The sequence below is a fragment of the Lontra canadensis genome, unplaced genomic scaffold (assembly GCF_010015895.1).
Source record: "Lontra canadensis isolate GAN:19392208 unplaced genomic scaffold, GSC_riverotter_1.0 scaffold1, whole genome shotgun sequence".
Lineage (NCBI taxonomy): Eukaryota > Metazoa > Chordata > Mammalia > Carnivora > Mustelidae > Lontra > Lontra canadensis.
The window spans coordinates 28,180,851-28,198,132 of NW_022630995.1; the positions used below are offsets into that span (position 1 = coordinate 28,180,851).

Genomic DNA, 17,282 nt, shown 5'->3' on the forward strand with positions numbered 1-17,282 from the left:
TCCCACTTACAGAGCACAGAGCGATGGGGGCCGGCTCTGGGGACAAACATTGAAGGGCACCGCCACAGTGTTTCTGCTTAGATGCTGCCTAGACCTGGGCTTTTCCACTCCTAAGGGGGTATTTCGGGGCTTTTCCTGACTGAGATACAGAGAGTGGCCTAGAGGAGCTCTATCTTCCAGAGATCTAAAAATAGAGACCACATTGATTTATGCTATCTGAGTCTGTCCAGTGCCCTTGGAGGGTAAAATTGTAGTGTAGACCATTACTAAAATTATAAAATAATTTATTTTTTGCCATTTGCCTATAAATTGATTTTAAATTTCTAAGTATTGTAACTTCAATATATGTTGAAAGGAATTTGAAGAGGTATTAAATTAGATTCACTTAACACCAGACAGTTTACCCTGATGACTGACTCCCACAGATAGACAACGAGAACTATTACTGAATTTATGGGGCTGTGTTAGCAGAGCCTACCGTGGTCCTGTATCTTTCCAATAACTTCCTGGACAAATGAACCTCTCTAAAATTACTTTTTAAATGTAGCTGGGAACTTGGTTTCTCACTGGTGAAAATCTGGAAGGGAACTTGGGAATCATCTGGTGGCATGTCCGGAAACACTGGGCAGTGCTAGAGGCAACATACAGGCCACGTCATGCAGTCCTAACTCCAGCGTATCCTCCACCCACTATAATTTTCCTCTCTCCACCATGCTGCTCATTTACTGTTAATTTTTTGAAGTTAGTCTTCACATTGCTTGGTGCATGTGTAGAGGACTCTGTTCTCTAAGTAGAGGAAGGCTGTTTGGAGGAAAAAGATGTTCTATATAATTTCATAGGGGGAGTTTGGACAAGCCTGCATTATGACTTGTCTTCCTACATTTAGTGTCTGTTAGAAGGCTGGGGGGGTGTTGGTGGGGTGATGCACAGACACGGAATCTGTAACAGGAGTAAAAGAGTGACTCCTGACATGGAGTCAGGACATGGAATCTGTAACAGGAGTAAAAGAGTTCCTAGAGGATGGTCTTTAACCAGCAGTGTATGCTGTAAATGAGAAACCTTTCTGGAATAATAATAATAGGTTTCTTAAAGGCGTACAATTAAGGCTGAAGGAGGGCATGAGAAATGAGTTTGACGGACAAGAGCTGATGCAGTGTGAACTTATCGTCCCGCCACTAGAATGTTGGGGGACGTTCTTGTCATGCAGCTTTGGTGTAGATAATGTGAATTTTGCCAGGTTTGAGCTAATGACTTTTATATTTCCACTTTATTTTAAATTGGGCTGAGGGAGACAAGATTTATGTAAACATGTACTCTTGACATACAGGACGGAAAAGCAGAAAAGAAAAATAACCCGAAGCAGTTTGGAGGAGGCTACCCAGATTACAAAGCTCCCTCCGAAACCTTATAAAGGCAATAGGACTAAGAATCTGGGGAGATTATTAAGATTCATTGTTTTGTGAATTGAAGATACACAATACAAGCTTTCAGCTATGCAAGGGCAAGATAACTCAGGAGGTTTGGAATAAGGAGGAGGCAACATGAATTGATTCTGTTGGGTTAAGGCAGGAGGCAAGATGGCGTCCGGTGCGGCTGGGAGGGAATGAGCACAAGAGAGGTAATGTATTTCACACGCAGCCAAACCTGCATGGTGCACACGCATATCGTATTTTAATCATTTTCACCTATAAAAAAGTCATATTTGAAAATGTTCCTGCTTTACTGTTTCTCCTCAAGAGGAAACCCAGGGAGAGGTGGAAGCCAGATGGCAATACCGATTGCTCTTATTCATCCTTTGGCTTCTAACGGGAGCTGTTTGAAGCTAGGTGAATCTGTGACCCTGTGTACCTAAGGCAAATGCGTAATGTTATTTGGCCTCTCTACTCCTGATTTATTTTTCTGTTGTCTTCAAGACAGGAAATACCGGTAGAGTCATTATTGAGAATGGGTTTCTTTCCAACCGGTTCAACAATACACCTATTTTTCCCACATTGATTTCCTACTGAAATCTTTGTGATGAGTGCTGGTTGCTCCAGGAGGTGCAAGGTATCTAGTGGCCAATCAGGAATGACCGTGAGCCCCTTGATGTACCAAAGACTTTTTGATTAGGAAAAACAAAACCAAACAAGACAACTGTTAGACCTTTTCCATTCAAATAAGGAAATTCTTGCTATCGGAGAAGTAAAAGTAAACTCAAAACTCTTTATTCTTACCCTTTTAGGAACTTAGTATTTTCTGGTTTGCAGTTCTTCTCTTAATAAGGGTTTCCTTTCAAATGTGGCTTGTAAAATTGTAACCTTTAACAATTTTCTGTCAGTTTAGTTGATTTCTGTTATATAGAAAAAGCATGATTAGAGTAAAAACACAGTGTATTCTGGATCTATAAATCGAATGACCTTGTTAGTTCCTATAGGACATTTTTCTTATTTGATTACTGATGGACACTGGTTGACACATTTTGGAACCAAAATGATTCTCCGGGTACATGAAATCCTGGTACAAAAAGTCCTGCCTTGCCAAGTTCTTAGCTCCAAGAAAGACACGGTTCATTCTAAAAATGTTTCTAAGAAACCAATCTATGTCCCGGCTTGCTGAGATATTCTGAATTTCTGCAGACTCCATCACCTTCTCTGGGACTGCCAGCTGGCATGAAAACACAGCGTATGCCTGAATGTCCTAGCCTTCTGATGTCTTTTTCAAGAATATCAGGACTTGGGAGAAATACATGTAAAATATTTAATTACCAGATTCTAAGTGTAACTAACACATATCAAACACAACCCTGGGCCCCCAGTTGAAAAATACTTGCTTTAATTGCCGATCTCTCTCTTTACCTTTTAGAAACAGTAACATAGTTACCTCTGCATTTTTGAGGGATGCATCAGCCAGTTGGTGTTTCAGTGTCATTTGCTGTCTCTTCCTTTTCTCCTTCCCAACATTTGGACATTTGACTGTGTGTTTGCCCTGATCAAACCCATCCATTCACTTCTATTCTCATTAAAAGTTCTGGGAAATATTGTGGAAGGAAAAAAATTTAGAAGCTGGAGCTATCAGTGCAAAGGAAGCTTTGGATTACCTGTGGATTTTGAACATCTCTTCCATCCTGACCCCTCAACAGCGTGGAAAATTTGGTATTTCGATATATGAATAGCCACGAATGACTGATACAAACACGTCTACTTTTCACGACACGGTTCCAGAAGCAGTTCGCTACAGTTCCTGTCTCTGCTGGCGCGCCATTCCCATGCCCCACCAGAGTGCAGCCGTCTCTGTGGCTACTGTTCCTTTCTGCGGGGTGGGGGCATGAGGCAGGGGGCAGAGATGCCTGGCGGAGTCACACAACCACACACACAAAATGGCAGAGAAACAGCAAGAGCGAAAGAGATTCTGGTTTGGGCCCAAATCACTAGTTGCTTCACTTCGTGAATAAAAGCAAGTGCCTTAGAAGCTGACATTATTTACAATGCTCAGATTGTTCAAACACCCACCCAAAGCCAAAGACCACCACGCAACAGGGAACAAGTCAATGAACTATGTACAGAATTTACAAGGAAGTTTACATAATATTCTACATTCTGTTCACAAGTTTACCTTTGTTCGCTTTCAGGAAACTGAGATAACGTGTTCGTTTTTCTTTCTCATCCCAGTAATCACTGATTGAACCAACACGAACAAATAATGGTATATTCCTTTTTCCTCCCTCCTGGGATATAGGGTTACATTTTGTTTAGGAAAAAAAAATGGGGGCACATCACCCTTTGGTGAGACACTATTCAAAATTGTCCATGTAAGAAATCTTGGAGGTTGTCTCCTTCTAGCATTATAAATATTTTTTGTTTGTTTGTTTAACTTGGCGAATTTCAACTGAGTTCTTTCATAAATGAATATTTATAAAGGAGTCATTGATTTTTGGAAAGATGGAATTTAGTCAACATTTCTGTATATTGTACATAATGTTTGCTTAAGGAAAGTCTATCCTTGGATCCATAAACCAAACTTTATTCTCTGCACCACATTTTTCTCTTTGCATTTTCAAGATCTTTCGTTGCTCATAATGCACAATAAAAATGGCATATATGATACGAGAACACGTATCATTTAGCCAGCAGAATCACCAACCAGTCTGCTGTTTCTGTTTGTCAGTACAGAGGATGGAGGCAATAATCCTGGGTAATTTATCTCCGAGTGTGTCTTTACCTGGGTCTGCCTCACAAAGCTGTCAAGCGTAACATAGGTCACCCCTGATACGTGAAGCCAAGGAACATGAGTGGGAAAAATGAGTGCGTAGTCATCGTTGTCAAATGAAAGATAGGGTTTCCGCTGGGTCTACACAGGCTACATCTATGACACAGCTTATGTGCCACTTTATGAACTGGGGACGTGGGGTCCCCTGGACATGACTGTGGCATAGGAGAGTGAGTCTACGCAGTCTTCTGCTTCTGCTGCCACTCAGTAATGCAGGAGAGTATGGCTATTTTCATGGCAAAAAGAAAACAACCCAGGAATACCTAGATGGTGACCCCTTGATAATGTCTTGATCTGTATCTTTCAGGAATGGGGACCAGTGTGAGGGCACTTAGGAATGTCTAACAACTTTTATGTACATCATTTAAAGCAAGACAAGGGAGAGAGGTAGGGAAGGAAGGAATTTTTTCCATGGACTGTTAACTCCAGAGGGAGTGTGGGTGGGGGCTGAGGAGGAGGGGATTTGGCTGGGAGGTGTCCAGAAGAAGGAAGTGGGGACAGAGGTCATGAACCAGAAATATGTCAGCTTGTCCATTTTTCAGGCTCCCATTGCCTCTAAACTCAAAGCTATTCAATAGGAAATAGCAAATAGCTATTTAATTTGCAAATAGCAAGTAGCTATTTGCACCATCCTGTGTCCCCTCTATAGCCCAGGAGGACATACAGTGACACCATTTTGTGCCCGATGGTAGATTCAGGTTCACTAATCTTTTATTTTACAAAGGTTAAGATATAAGAATTTAAAATGTTCTCTTTTTCTCAGAGGCGCTTTACCTTTCAACTATAAGCATCAAATTCCTTAGACTTTGAAGGTAGGATTAAAAAAAATCATAAATTAAAATTACCTCAGTCTTTTCCAAGGAGGACGATCTAAACAGATGAATAAAGAAAAATTGTTTTTTGTTACGGAACATAGATTATAGACACTTCCTTTCTCATTTAGCATTTCATCCTTAAAATCTTTTTAAAGAGTTTTGACACCAGAAGGATTCATTCCTGTTGGGCAACAGCCAACAATCTCCCTTCCTGTGTTTAAATACGCAATGTTTCCTGGATGGTCATTGGGAATATTAACCTCCCAATATGGTCGTATTCCATTCTCTTTGGGCATTTCTTGATGGCAAAGCATCTTTCCTGGCCAAGAACTAGTCAGTTGCAAAATGGATCTCTTCATCCCCAGAGGCTGGAGACTCTCTTGACCGGGACACTGTGATTCTGCAAACTGTAACCCTAAATGGGAATTTGGTCCCCAGACTCTACTAATTTCTTATGAAACCATTGAGATAATTTTTGCAGTAAAAGCACAGTTTTTATATTCTTACTAATGTGTATTATCTGCAGCCATAACCATTCATTTATTTGGGGGTTGTCTTTTCTTGTTGCTTTCTAAAAAGAGTATCTCAATGCTCTGTTCCCTTGGGGTTATCAGCAGGAATTTGGCCTTATCTTTCCAAGTAAGACTATAATTTCTAGCAGCTGATGCTTTTGTAAACATAGACCCTCATCACAGCCTTAGGGAGAAAGCCAGATCATCAAATGATGCAATCATCCTTATTATTACCTCAACCCTTATGTGACATCCAGAGATCAGATTCCAAACAAATTGCCTCCATCACTGGTTGGTCGTTTTAGGGTCTCACTCAACCTTGCAAAGGAACATAGAGAATTCTTAGCTACTCAGACTTGGAGAGGGGGCGGGGAAGAGGCTTCAATGACTTAAAATGGGATAAACCCCAATGTAGCTGGTTGGACACGTTTAGAAGTGTGTGTTGGGCCAAGGAGGGATGCCCCTTCAGTGACTCATGACCACGGTAATCCATGAGCAGAGATAAGGCAGAGCAGTAATGATAATGATTCATGAGTCACCAGACATATTCTATGCTTTAGGGGCTGGTATGCATGTTTGAAGGCCCAGTGATTTTGTCATTGTTGTTATCTGTGGTTTTCCTCTTTTGAAGTTTTTCTTTAAAATAGAAATCTGGCCTCAGAGGAGAAGGGCAGCAAAGAGGGTGTATGTGCATTTCCTGAAGCATTCATTTCATACTTTGGAATGCAGAGCTCAGAGAGCAGAGCCCTAAGGTGCTCGCTGAGGCCTGTCCAACAAGACCTGTCACCATTAGGTGCTGCTCTCTGGAAGGCTAAGAAATATATACTATTTGATTGAAGATTTGGCAGTTTAGGTAACTGCCCAGGCACCCTTTTCACAGCACATAAGACTTGCCTTCCTCATGGAAAGGACAATTTTTTTTTTTCCCCAAACAAAAAAATGCTCACTCTCCCATTATTGAAGCCCTCCTTCTCCATTCTTGTCCCTTACTCTCTGGAGCAGGGACAGGGGACATTCACAGGCATGGCTTCAGGGCACAGAGGCGATGAAATGAGTTCAAGGCTGCTCGTTTGAATAGTTAAGGAAATCACCATTGCCCCAGATTCCTTATTCTCAACAAAAGAAAAATGTTCTCAATGGCCACCAGGATGGATTCTAGTGTTAATTTGAAATCTGCTTGCAAGTCGGAGAAGGAAGCGTTTGTTGTTTTTGTTTTTGTTTTCCCCCAGAATATCCAGTTTAACGGTGAGGTGAAGATGGCAGATTTTTGGGGCTCAAACTCCTCCACCCTTGTCAATCCCTCCCTCCTCTCCGGTGGAGCTGGGACCCCTTCTACAAGGGAGTTTTGGAGACTTGAGCCTGGAGGGGAGTCTTCCTTCCTGTCTAGGCTCCTTCTATCCCCTCTTCTTCCTGGAAATCTGTAACTTGTCAATGGCTTTGTTTTTTCTTCTGAGATCCTGGAAATTGTGTTGTTTTTTGGCAGCATGAGATTGTTACAGTTTTCCAGCAAGCGGTGCGTGCACAGAGCTAGGTCCTCTTTTCAATCGCATTTAAAAAATAAATCAGTAAAATCCAGGGTAAGTAGGGAGGACTGCTAAAGATCTAACTCCTCTCTTTGTGTGTGTGTGTGTATGTGTGTGTGTGTGTGTGTGTGTGTTTGTAAACATGGCAATTACTAGAGCTCTGAAAGAGCGGATAACCTGGACTACAGTAGACTGGAAAAAAAATAGAGTTTTTTTTGGTGTGTGTGTATGTGGGTGGGTGGGTGGGTGTTTTGTTTTTGGAAGTAAACATGGTGCAGTAATAAAATTGATATGCAAGGCCTAAAACCAATTGAATGGCTGAATCTCTTACCTCAAAAAACAGCAGGATCCCTGCTGCTGGGCGGGGGTGGGGGAGGTTGGGGTGGGGGCAGAGGTGGGGGCGCCTGTGGGGTTAAGAATCAAGAGGAGAGTAGTCGTTTACGAACCATGAGGACAGACCTTAGTGTACGTAGTAAAGCCAATACACGACGTTAAAAAGAGAAAAGGTGATGGGGAAGAACATTCGGGACCACTTGTCTATGGAATTCACATCAGTCAAGTCGGGGATTTTGACTTTGAGCTGCGAGGCGCGCCGGCGGATGCGCCCCTTGCTGTGCGCGCCGTGCCGGTCCAGCGCGCGCCCGTAGCCCTCGCGGCTGCTCAGCGGCTTGCGGTACTGGATGCTGGCGCTGTCGTACGAGTACATGCTGGTGGCCTTGGGCTCGCTCACGCCCGTCAGCACCTCCGAGCCGCTCGTCTCGTTCCGGATTTCCAGGGTGCTGAGCAGAATGTTGCCGTGCGCGTCGACCTGGCGAGAAAGGGACGCGCGCTCAGCCACAGCGGGAGGGACACTGGCTGTTCTCGTGAACCTGCGGCTGATGACGCCGCGCGGGGCTCCTGAGACTGTCCCGCTGCACGTCCTGCTCTGCGTGCCTCCTGGACTACAGGATGATCTGTCCTCTGCGTAGCTCTCATCATTATTTACCTAATCTACCACCTGTCTGTCTAATCCAACACCTGTCTAAGGTCTGTTTGTTTTCGCTCTCGAAACCGTCATCTATATCCGTCTCTATCTAATCCATCATTATCTAGCTAATCTGCTCTCTACCTATTTTTTTTAAAGATTTTATTTATTTATTGGACAGAGAGATCACAAGTAGGTAGAGAGGCAGGCAGAGAGAGAGGAGGAAGCAGGCTCCCCACTGAGCAGAGAGCCTGATGCGGGGCTGGATCCCAGCACCCTGGGATCATGACCTGAGCCAAAGGCAGAGGCTTTAACCCACTGAGCCACCCAGGCGCCCCTGCTCTCTACCTATTTAATTCATCACCTTTTAATCTAACTAATCTACCATCTATCTCTCATTTGTCTAATCCTTCATCTGTCTACCACTATGCAGTCCGCTATGTATCTAATCTACCATCTAGTTATCTACCATTTATTTATTTATCATACATCTGTTTATTATCTGTCTAATCTACCTTCTATCTATTCATCCATACATCATTTATATGTATGTATACTTATCTATCTATATCATTTATAACTGTGGCTTTTTGTTGTTGTTGTTACAAAAGTGGCCCATGGAAGTATGTAAAATGAGAAAACAAATAGGAAACACAAAAAATAAGAAGTGGAAATTTTTATAATTTCACCTTTAGAGTTCATTATTTTTAGTATCCTGCTAGCCCTCCTGTCTTTTTTCTATTCATATATACTTAACAAGCACAAGTTCACCTGGCATATTTTGCTTTGCAATCTTGTTTGGTGGGTTAATAGTGTACCTGGTCCTATTTCCATGGTAATAATTATTCCTCTGAGATATCACTTATTAACTACTTATATGGATAGAGCATAATTGTGTTCATCTATCCTTAGATGTTAAGGCTTGTTTTACTTGCAGTGTTACATAAACAAGCCTGCAAGAGACATCTTCTAGCTAAATCTTTGTGCATCGCTATAATTATTTCCTCAGGCTAAATTGCCAAAAGTAGGATTCAGGGGTCAAAAGGATATGCCTGGCTTATACTTTGACTTTCGTGTCCCCACTATTATTTATTGTTGCTTCCTGCCATTTGAGTGGTACCTATCCCAGACTGCCCAAGTTTTGTCTATGCTATGCCCACACACATTTATGGAACTACAGAAAATGTGAGCATGTTTGGCCTACAATGCGGCTTTTCTTTAACTTTACTCGATGCCCTTTGCCAACTAAGTTACCTTGAGAGGACATGCTCATTCATGCAAATGAGTTGAAGTACTTCCAAGATCAGTACAGGCAACCGTGTTGGAATCTAGTGTTATTAGCACAGTGCCCGAGTTACAGTAAGTGCTCTATAAATGCTTTCATAGGAAATGAATCTCAGTAAACACTCGAATGCCAAACAAAGGTATAGGTAAGCAGATGAAAGAAATGAGTGACCAAGAAAGAGTAAAGCTTAGGAAGAGGCAAAGACAGAAAAGAAAGGTACAAAGAGTGGTGGGATATGATGCTGGTACATCGCAGAAGACAGAACGAAAATTTGGGTGTCCGCTACGTGCCTAGCATCATGGTAGCGGGTTTGTATATATCCATCGTTCATTACCTGCTACAGCGAACTGCCTCAGGCTTACTCCACTGCTAGGGCTGTCTTGTCTGATTTAAAAAAAAAAATGTGCTTTTTACTGAGAAAGGACCGATTCCTAGTCCTTGGCCTTCACCACACCCCGCAGTGAATTTAATGATGCATTTGATAGCTTTAAGCTTGGAGGTAGTCAGAGAGAGACTGGTGACTCAACCTGGCCTCTCCCTCCACTGCCACCTATCCTTTCCTTCCGTAAAGCATGTGGCTGTAGCCTAATTGAGCTACCCATTATGCCCTCATGGGCACTTCTGGCTTCTTCATTCAGGGAGTTAATATTAACTTTTGTTGTTGTTAATAACTACTATTTCTTGATTCCTACTGCATAATTCAACTCAGTTATTTCTTATAACAACTCTACAAAATATATAATATTATCCTAGTTCAGCAGGTAGGGAAATAGAGCTTCAGGGAGCTTAAGTAAATGACCTGCGATTAAACAAAGAAAAAGTGCTCAATTTGGGATTAAAATACAGGATATTCTTTGCCTTAAATATAATTTTCTCTCCTGCTTGCATGTTAATCAGTGTATTTTCTTTTAAGATTTTATGTACTTATTTGACAGATAGAGATCACAAGTAGTCAAAGAGGCAGGCAGAGAGAGAGGAGGAAGCAGGCTCCCTGCTGAGCAGAGAGCCCAATGTGGGGCTTAATCCCAGGACCCTGGGATCATGACCCAAGCCGAGGGCAGAGGCTTTAACCCACTGAGCCACCCAGGTGCACCAGTCAGTATATTTTCTTTAAGGCGCAGTTGAAATCCTACTTTTTGTGTGTACCCTTGTACCTTCCCTGCTTATAGTAACTTCACAAACCAACTTCCTCTCTCTCTCTTTCTCTCTGTAAACAGTATTGAGAACTTACTATGTGTGCCAGGCACAGTGCTAGGTGATGGGGATATGTATGTGTGTGTGGGTGTGTGTGCACGTGCGCCTGTGCATGCACCAGGATATGGGTGAAAAGTCACACGTATGAAAGTTTACTTTATGAAAGAGGGTGATGGCATTAAAGTGACAAGGAGCAAAGTACTGAATTCATTAGAAAAGGGGCAAGTCCCTTAGGAGATAATCATGGTGCATATCTTTCTGCTAGGCACTGTGGTGTTTCAGTGTAGAGTATCATAAAACACAATTTTGTCCTTGAGACAATAATCTCCTTAAAGATACAGGAGTGAGATATAATTGGGGGGAGTGACAAAAGTTTTTAACCAAATGCTAAATGGTACAGCATAGACCATGATTAGGGGTTCTTAAAAGTCTGGGGGTCAAGGAAGGCTTCATAAAGGAGGTGCAGCTTTTCCTAGGCCTTAAAGATGGGTGAAAGAACAAAGGATTCAGAGTTGAAAACTGTGTTCTTGGGGCTCCTGGGTGGCTCAGTTGGTTAAGCGTCTGCCTTTAGCTCAGGTTGGGATCCTGGGATCTTGGGATCCGGGGATCCTGGGATCCTTGAATCGAGTCTGGCATTGGGCTCCCTGTTCAGCAGGGAGCCTTCTTCTCCCTCTGTCCCTCACCCTGCTCATGCTCTCTCGCACTGTCTCTCTGTCTCAAATAAATGACTAAATAAAATCTTAAAAGAACAAGGAAACTGTGTTCTCATCCTGATTTTGTTAGTAAATCCATTTCTTTATCTAAAAATACAAGGTTTTCACCAGGTAATCTCAAGGGTTTGTTTCTGACTTTTGACAGTCCTTATTATGAATAATATTCTAGGCATCGGACACAGCATACTAAAAAAAAAAACAAAAAAAAAAACCCGAAACCCAAAACCTTGTAAAATTGAATCACTTGATCTGTACTGTATGCATCATTAAGTTGCATTATTATGGAATCTTCCTTAGTAAACAAGTTACTAGAATTTGGAATCAGCCAGTGAAGCATAAAGATGCTCCTCATTACACAGAAGTCGTACAGCAGGCACATTTTATTAAGATATTTTTGTTAAGTTTGGTTCAGACTCCAATGAGCCAATAAATTGCATGATCTTTATTAGTCTGTGCAGGTCCCTCAAAATATTTTGTCATTGAGCTAGACATCATAGCTCTAAGTGACATATAAAATAATCCGGTTCTACAACTACTCACGAACGCTGACTGCATTACTGCATAGTTGAATCCACATTATGCTGTTCTTTATCAGGGAAATTTAAGAAGGGCCATGTAACAGTGATGACCTATCTTCAGGCTCTCTCCTCCACACAGTCTAGAATGTCTCCCGAAAGCTAGTGTTACAGACCGTGCGTGTACGTGTGCATGTGTGTGAGCGCGCATGTGTGTGAGACGGAGTGCTTGTACATTTCTCCTGAAGTGTGAGTTTTCCTTCCCCACGTCTAAGCTTTTTGCTGCCTCATAATGTGAATGCATGACAGCAACGCCACTGTTGATGCCAGTGGGTTTCTGGTGGGCTCTGCTTGAACCCCTGCCCTTTGGAGAAGAGTGTCTTTCCTTTACCCTCACCTGTATAAAGACACCCAAGGTGTCCTTAGATCCACAGTGGGAGGCACAGCTTTCCAAAAATAATGTCCCTGGGGAAAGTGGTCATTGTTTTCTCACACCCTCAGAAGCAGCGAGGGGTCAGGTGGTGGGTGCTTTGTCGATAAGGGATTAACTCATCAACATCTGGGCGTGATCCAGACACCAAAGACTTCATAACCTCGAAGCGGAAGGACGTGAGGCAAATGAAAATGTCAACACACTTGATTTCTAGGGCAGATAAACAGATTTCTCAGAGCACTGCTCATGTTGGACATAAGTGTTCACTGGGATCATCATTACCCACTCCTCCTGTCGCCCTAAAGGAAGGGACTCTCCACTCCAGTTCCTGGGAGGGAAACTGAGGGATCCATGCTTCCAGCTTCTCTTCCCCTTCTCCTCTCGCACTGCTCCCCACTGGGCATACGTGGGACAAGGACGCGGGCATACTTGGCTCCACGGGTTCTGGTTATTTTTCTCTTTCTGATCTGCTTACAGAAAAGATGCCATGTAGTGAGGGATGTGCCTGTTGAACCTGCTGGGTTGGTGAGTCCGGCCTGCACTCATTCTGTGGTTCCTGTGACTGGGGAGGGAGATAAATCTATCTAAATGGGGTGTGTGTGTGTGTGTGTGAATTACTACGTTATATTAACTACATATTCTTCCAACCAACAACACTGACTTTTTTTTTTTAAAGTTTAGAGCATCATTAAACCTAAATTTAGAGCAAATGAATACAACTGTTATTAAGACTCCAGGAGGGTCGACAAATAAACCTTCACTCTTCCCTTTCAGGTAGATGGTCAAAATGTAAGCTTGAGATGACTGATGCCAGGGAGCAAAGAGTATGACTTTGGACTGCAGCCCCAACGGTTCATGAACTGTTCATCCTCACCTCACTCCTTAGTAGGGAGGCGTATTTTATGCACTCCAAGAGGTAATTTTTAGGCATACCATGGATAAGCATTTAAAATGTTAAATTGTTCATTCCTTGCTCGTTTTTTCAATAAATGTTTACTGAGTGCTTGCTATGTGTCAGGCACTGTTCCAGACACTGACGAGGAAATCAGCCCCTCCATAAATAATAGAACATTATGTCTCACATTTTAGAGATTCAAAGATCTCAAATAATAAAGCCCCTTACTTTTTTACTCTGATGAACAAACCCTGGGACTCCTTACACCTCCAATCGGTTCTAAATATTTTCCTGGATAATATGACCTCTTTCAACCTCAGGTTACTAACTCTTCTTCCAACAGACTTTTCTGAAATTTGTGAGCATGATATCCGCTTTCTGCCTGTGAAACCTTTCTCTCCTCTTCCCTCCCGAGGGTCTCCTTAAAGCGTGCTGACCACAGGCAAATATTGGAGGGGTTCTCATATAAAAGAAAGCTTGGGGTTTCATGCTGTAAGGACCTGAGATGGGGAGGAACAAGCCAGCTTCCAGCTGGTGAACCCTCTCCTGCCTTCCTACAGTGCAGCCCTTACCAACACAGTATCTTAGTTTTTAAAATGTGAGGACACAGCAGTTCTGTGAAGACAGCAAAACACAAGAGGTTCTGAACCCTTGGCACTTATATTCTTATGGAGGAAAACAGGCAATGCCCTTCTTCCTTCTAAAATTAGTTTTTTAAAAAATCAGGTAACATTATGAAGAAAACAAGTTATCTGTATATATTTCTTTTAGTGTCTTAGGAAAGATGTAGCCAGCACTCTAACTTGGTGATTTTGTGCATGTTTTTCTTAACAGTGCATCCACACTCAGATTTTATTACAATGAATGAAAAATTTAAAGTAATGTAATTCCCTTATTTTCTCCTGGACCTTACTACTGAACACCCTACACCATAGCTCTGCATGGATGTTTAAAGGTTTCTTAATCTGAAAATAGAGCAGAATTCTTCTTAGCCAACTTGTTCCTCCCCCTTGACTGTCCCACTAGAATGTTGCTCTAGGTGGCAGGGACTTTGTCTAATTCAATATCGTTTTCCCAGAGCTGAGAAAAGTGCTTGGCCTGGGAGTATTCAATAAATATCTACTACATGAATGAATGAATGAATGAATGAATGAATGAATTACAGTACAGCCTGTAAAAGGGTATGGTGGTAAGTTGTGGGTGTCAGCTCAGCTAAGTTACTCAGCTAGCTGTTTAGTCTAGCTCTAGTCTAGAGGTTGTTGTGAAGGTATTTTGTAGATGTGACATTTCTAATCAGTTACTATAAATAAAGGAGATTCCATTTGATGATGTGGGCTTTACCCTATCACTGAGAAACACTAAAAGCAAAAACTGAAGTTTCCTGGAGAAGAAGAAATTCTGCCTCAAGATAGCACCAGAAATTCTGCCTGAACTTCCAGCCGGCCTTACAGATCTCACACATAATTGTATGAGCCAAGTCCTTAAAATAAATCTCTTTTTGTATGTATGTTGGTTCTGTTCCTATTGGTCCTGTTTCTCTGGAGAATTCTGACTGACAAAAGGGTATGGCAAAGATCATAAGGGTGGTTTCCAAATGACTAAAACATTGAGGTGGTGGCTGTATTTCTTCCCTCAACAGAACCCTGAACAAATGTACAAATTCATTTTCTAGCTTGGGGCTAGCCTTTCTCCCACTCCTTCCATCTTACTCCCTCTCCCCTTCTCTCCATTCCTAACATCCCCAAACGGTGCCTTAGGCTGTGAAAAAATGTTGCCACTCACCGAATTGAATGGTTCTGGATATTTTCCATATGTAAATATAGCAGAACTCATTTCAGTATAATTGGAATAAAATATAATCTTGTTTTCAGTGGCAGTTTTAAAGCCCTGTTGAGAAATACCTCTGGGCTCAATCTACTTTACAAACAGAAAGTTATTTCCTTCTTGCTAGCCAATTCAATTAGATTCACATTTACTGAGTGGTTCTGAAGTACAGCACAGGAAGCCAAGGAGAGAGATGTTCGAACAGGAGGAGCTGTCTTTCAGAAGCCCACAGTCTATTTAATTGAGGTTGTCCAGTGCGAATGGCTGCCTTCACCTGAAGGGAGCAGAGAGCCACAGAGCCAAGTCTCACATCTGCCCATCCATCCTGCTCATAGAATGTATCATGTTCCTGCTGTTGCTGTCAGTCCAGCTCTCATCAGGGCAGCCGGATGGCAACCCTTTCATCTCAAGTTCCCGAAACCTTTTGGTTTGGTGGTGGGAGGAGGATGGGAGGCTTTGCTGAAGATGACTTACGTGTCTCTTTGCCATGTCCTGACAACTAGTGGTAGAAGCAGAAACTTTAGTGTCCTTTCAAGAAGCTATAGAAGACAGGGCAAACCTATGTTAATCTAAACAAATGTGCACTCTCTTATATAGGAATTAGAGAAGGAAAAAGAAGTAAATGAAACAAGTGGTGGTTTTCCGGAACATTATTCAGGTAGATAAATTTCTCCCAGATCCCCTTTCTTTGCCTTGTTTCTCCCATTCAGTGTATGAGTAGATTCAAATGGCTTTACATTTGAACACAGCCTGATTCTGACCACTTTTCCCCATCATCATGTCTAACTGCATAACTGATCTTCCTCTTTACAGGAAGGAAGCCCCGTGGTCTTTTCTTTACGTAGCAGCTGGAGTAATACTTAAAAAATGTAAACCAGACCATGTGTCCTCCATTTAAATCTAGCTACTCTCCAAGACAAAGAATGAAATCCAGATTTCTCATGCAAACCTGCAAAGCACCCCGTGATTGAGCTCCAGCGGGGATCTCTGCCCTCACTTCCTACCACTCTGCCCCTGGAGCTTTCTGCTCCATCCACACTGGTCTCTAGTTGGCTGGCCCCTGTTGCTCCTAAGACCTCAGGGCATTTTCACCTGCTGTTCCTCTCTCCTGGAATGATCTTCCTCAGATGGCTACCTGCCTAGCTCCTTATCATTTCGCCACCATCATTATCATCATTTGCCCTTATACCATGTATTTATTTACACATTTGTCATTCAACTGTGTTGTAAGCTTCAGGAGGGCAGCTGCTCTTTCGTTACTGTCGTCTATTGCTGTGTATCCCCCGTGCTCTTCCAGAAAAGACGCTGATACTGCGAAGGAGGGGCTGAGCAAATGTCTATAGAATGAGGAACTCTGAAACCCAGATGTGGAGTCGTCTGTCTGAATGCCATTTGAGTTTCAATGGCCAAGGACATGTAAGTGGTTAGAATCTCTAGGGTCATGGTTCTCAGACATTATTGTGCATCTGAATCCATTGGGAAGCTTGTTAGAAATAAATGTTTGAGCCCATTTCATCCTAAATTAAGGTCTTCTCAGTCTGCATTTTACACAAGCATTCCAAGGGCCATAGCTGATTTTGGTGTGCCTAAAAATCCACAAAGCAGTTAACTTATTTCAGGCAGCTAAGAAGGAATTACAAATATGCGCTGTTGAAGCCTGAGAGATAGGTAACATCAAGGTTAGGGAGTAATTTCTTAAGCTGTTGTGAGTGGGAATTTATTAGCTTTGAGAAGAAAATGATAAAAACAAGAAAACAAACTATTTTATACATAAGATCATTTTATACATGGGCTTAGGGAGTCCCAATATTTGAGATGAGTGCTTTTTACAATTAAATATAAAATGCATTATAATCAGCAAATTCATTGAATTGTGAATGATGCAAATAATGGCCATTTTTTGGGCTTCATCTTTAGTGAATCCTCTTAAAATATTCATCCTAAATCTCTTCAGTAACGTTTTGCTCTTCAGGTAAACAAAAGAGGGATTTTGGTTAGAGTAACCATTGTTTTTCACATAGTCAAAAAGGAGATATTTAAAGTGTGTGATGTCAATGTGCATGTGACTGTCTTGGGGTTTGTGGGATATTGCTCTTATGTAGGTAAGTCCTTCTTACTGTATCACATTAGTTACGATCTTCTTACTGTATTAGCCATGGTTTCCTAGATAATCAGCAATGCACATCTACACTTTATTCCTCCCAAGTGGAGAATATGATGAAATAAAGTGTGGAGTTATCAAGCACTTTAGATCCTAATATAGACATTTCAGGAGAAGGAATTGCTGAGAAGAGTGTTGGGGTGCATGGGTGGCTCAGTCGATTAAGAGTCTGATTGATTTTGGCTAAGGTTATGATCTCTGGA

The 17,282-nt window shown here is 42.1% G+C and overlaps 1 protein-coding gene across 1 annotated transcript in view; it reads right to left on the reverse strand.

The window, feature by feature from the left end:
* Positions 1 to 7,480: 7,480 nt before the first annotated feature.
* Positions 7,481 to 17,282, reverse strand: part of GABRB1 (gamma-aminobutyric acid type A receptor subunit beta1) — a 374,709-nt gene continuing 364,907 nt past the window's right edge. The window contains exon 9 of the mRNA XM_032852416.1: positions 7,481 to 7,903. Coding sequence (XP_032708307.1) covers positions 7,556 to 7,903 — 348 coding nt within the window. The 3' untranslated portion in view covers positions 7,481 to 7,555. The remainder of the gene's footprint in view (positions 7,904 to 17,282) is intronic.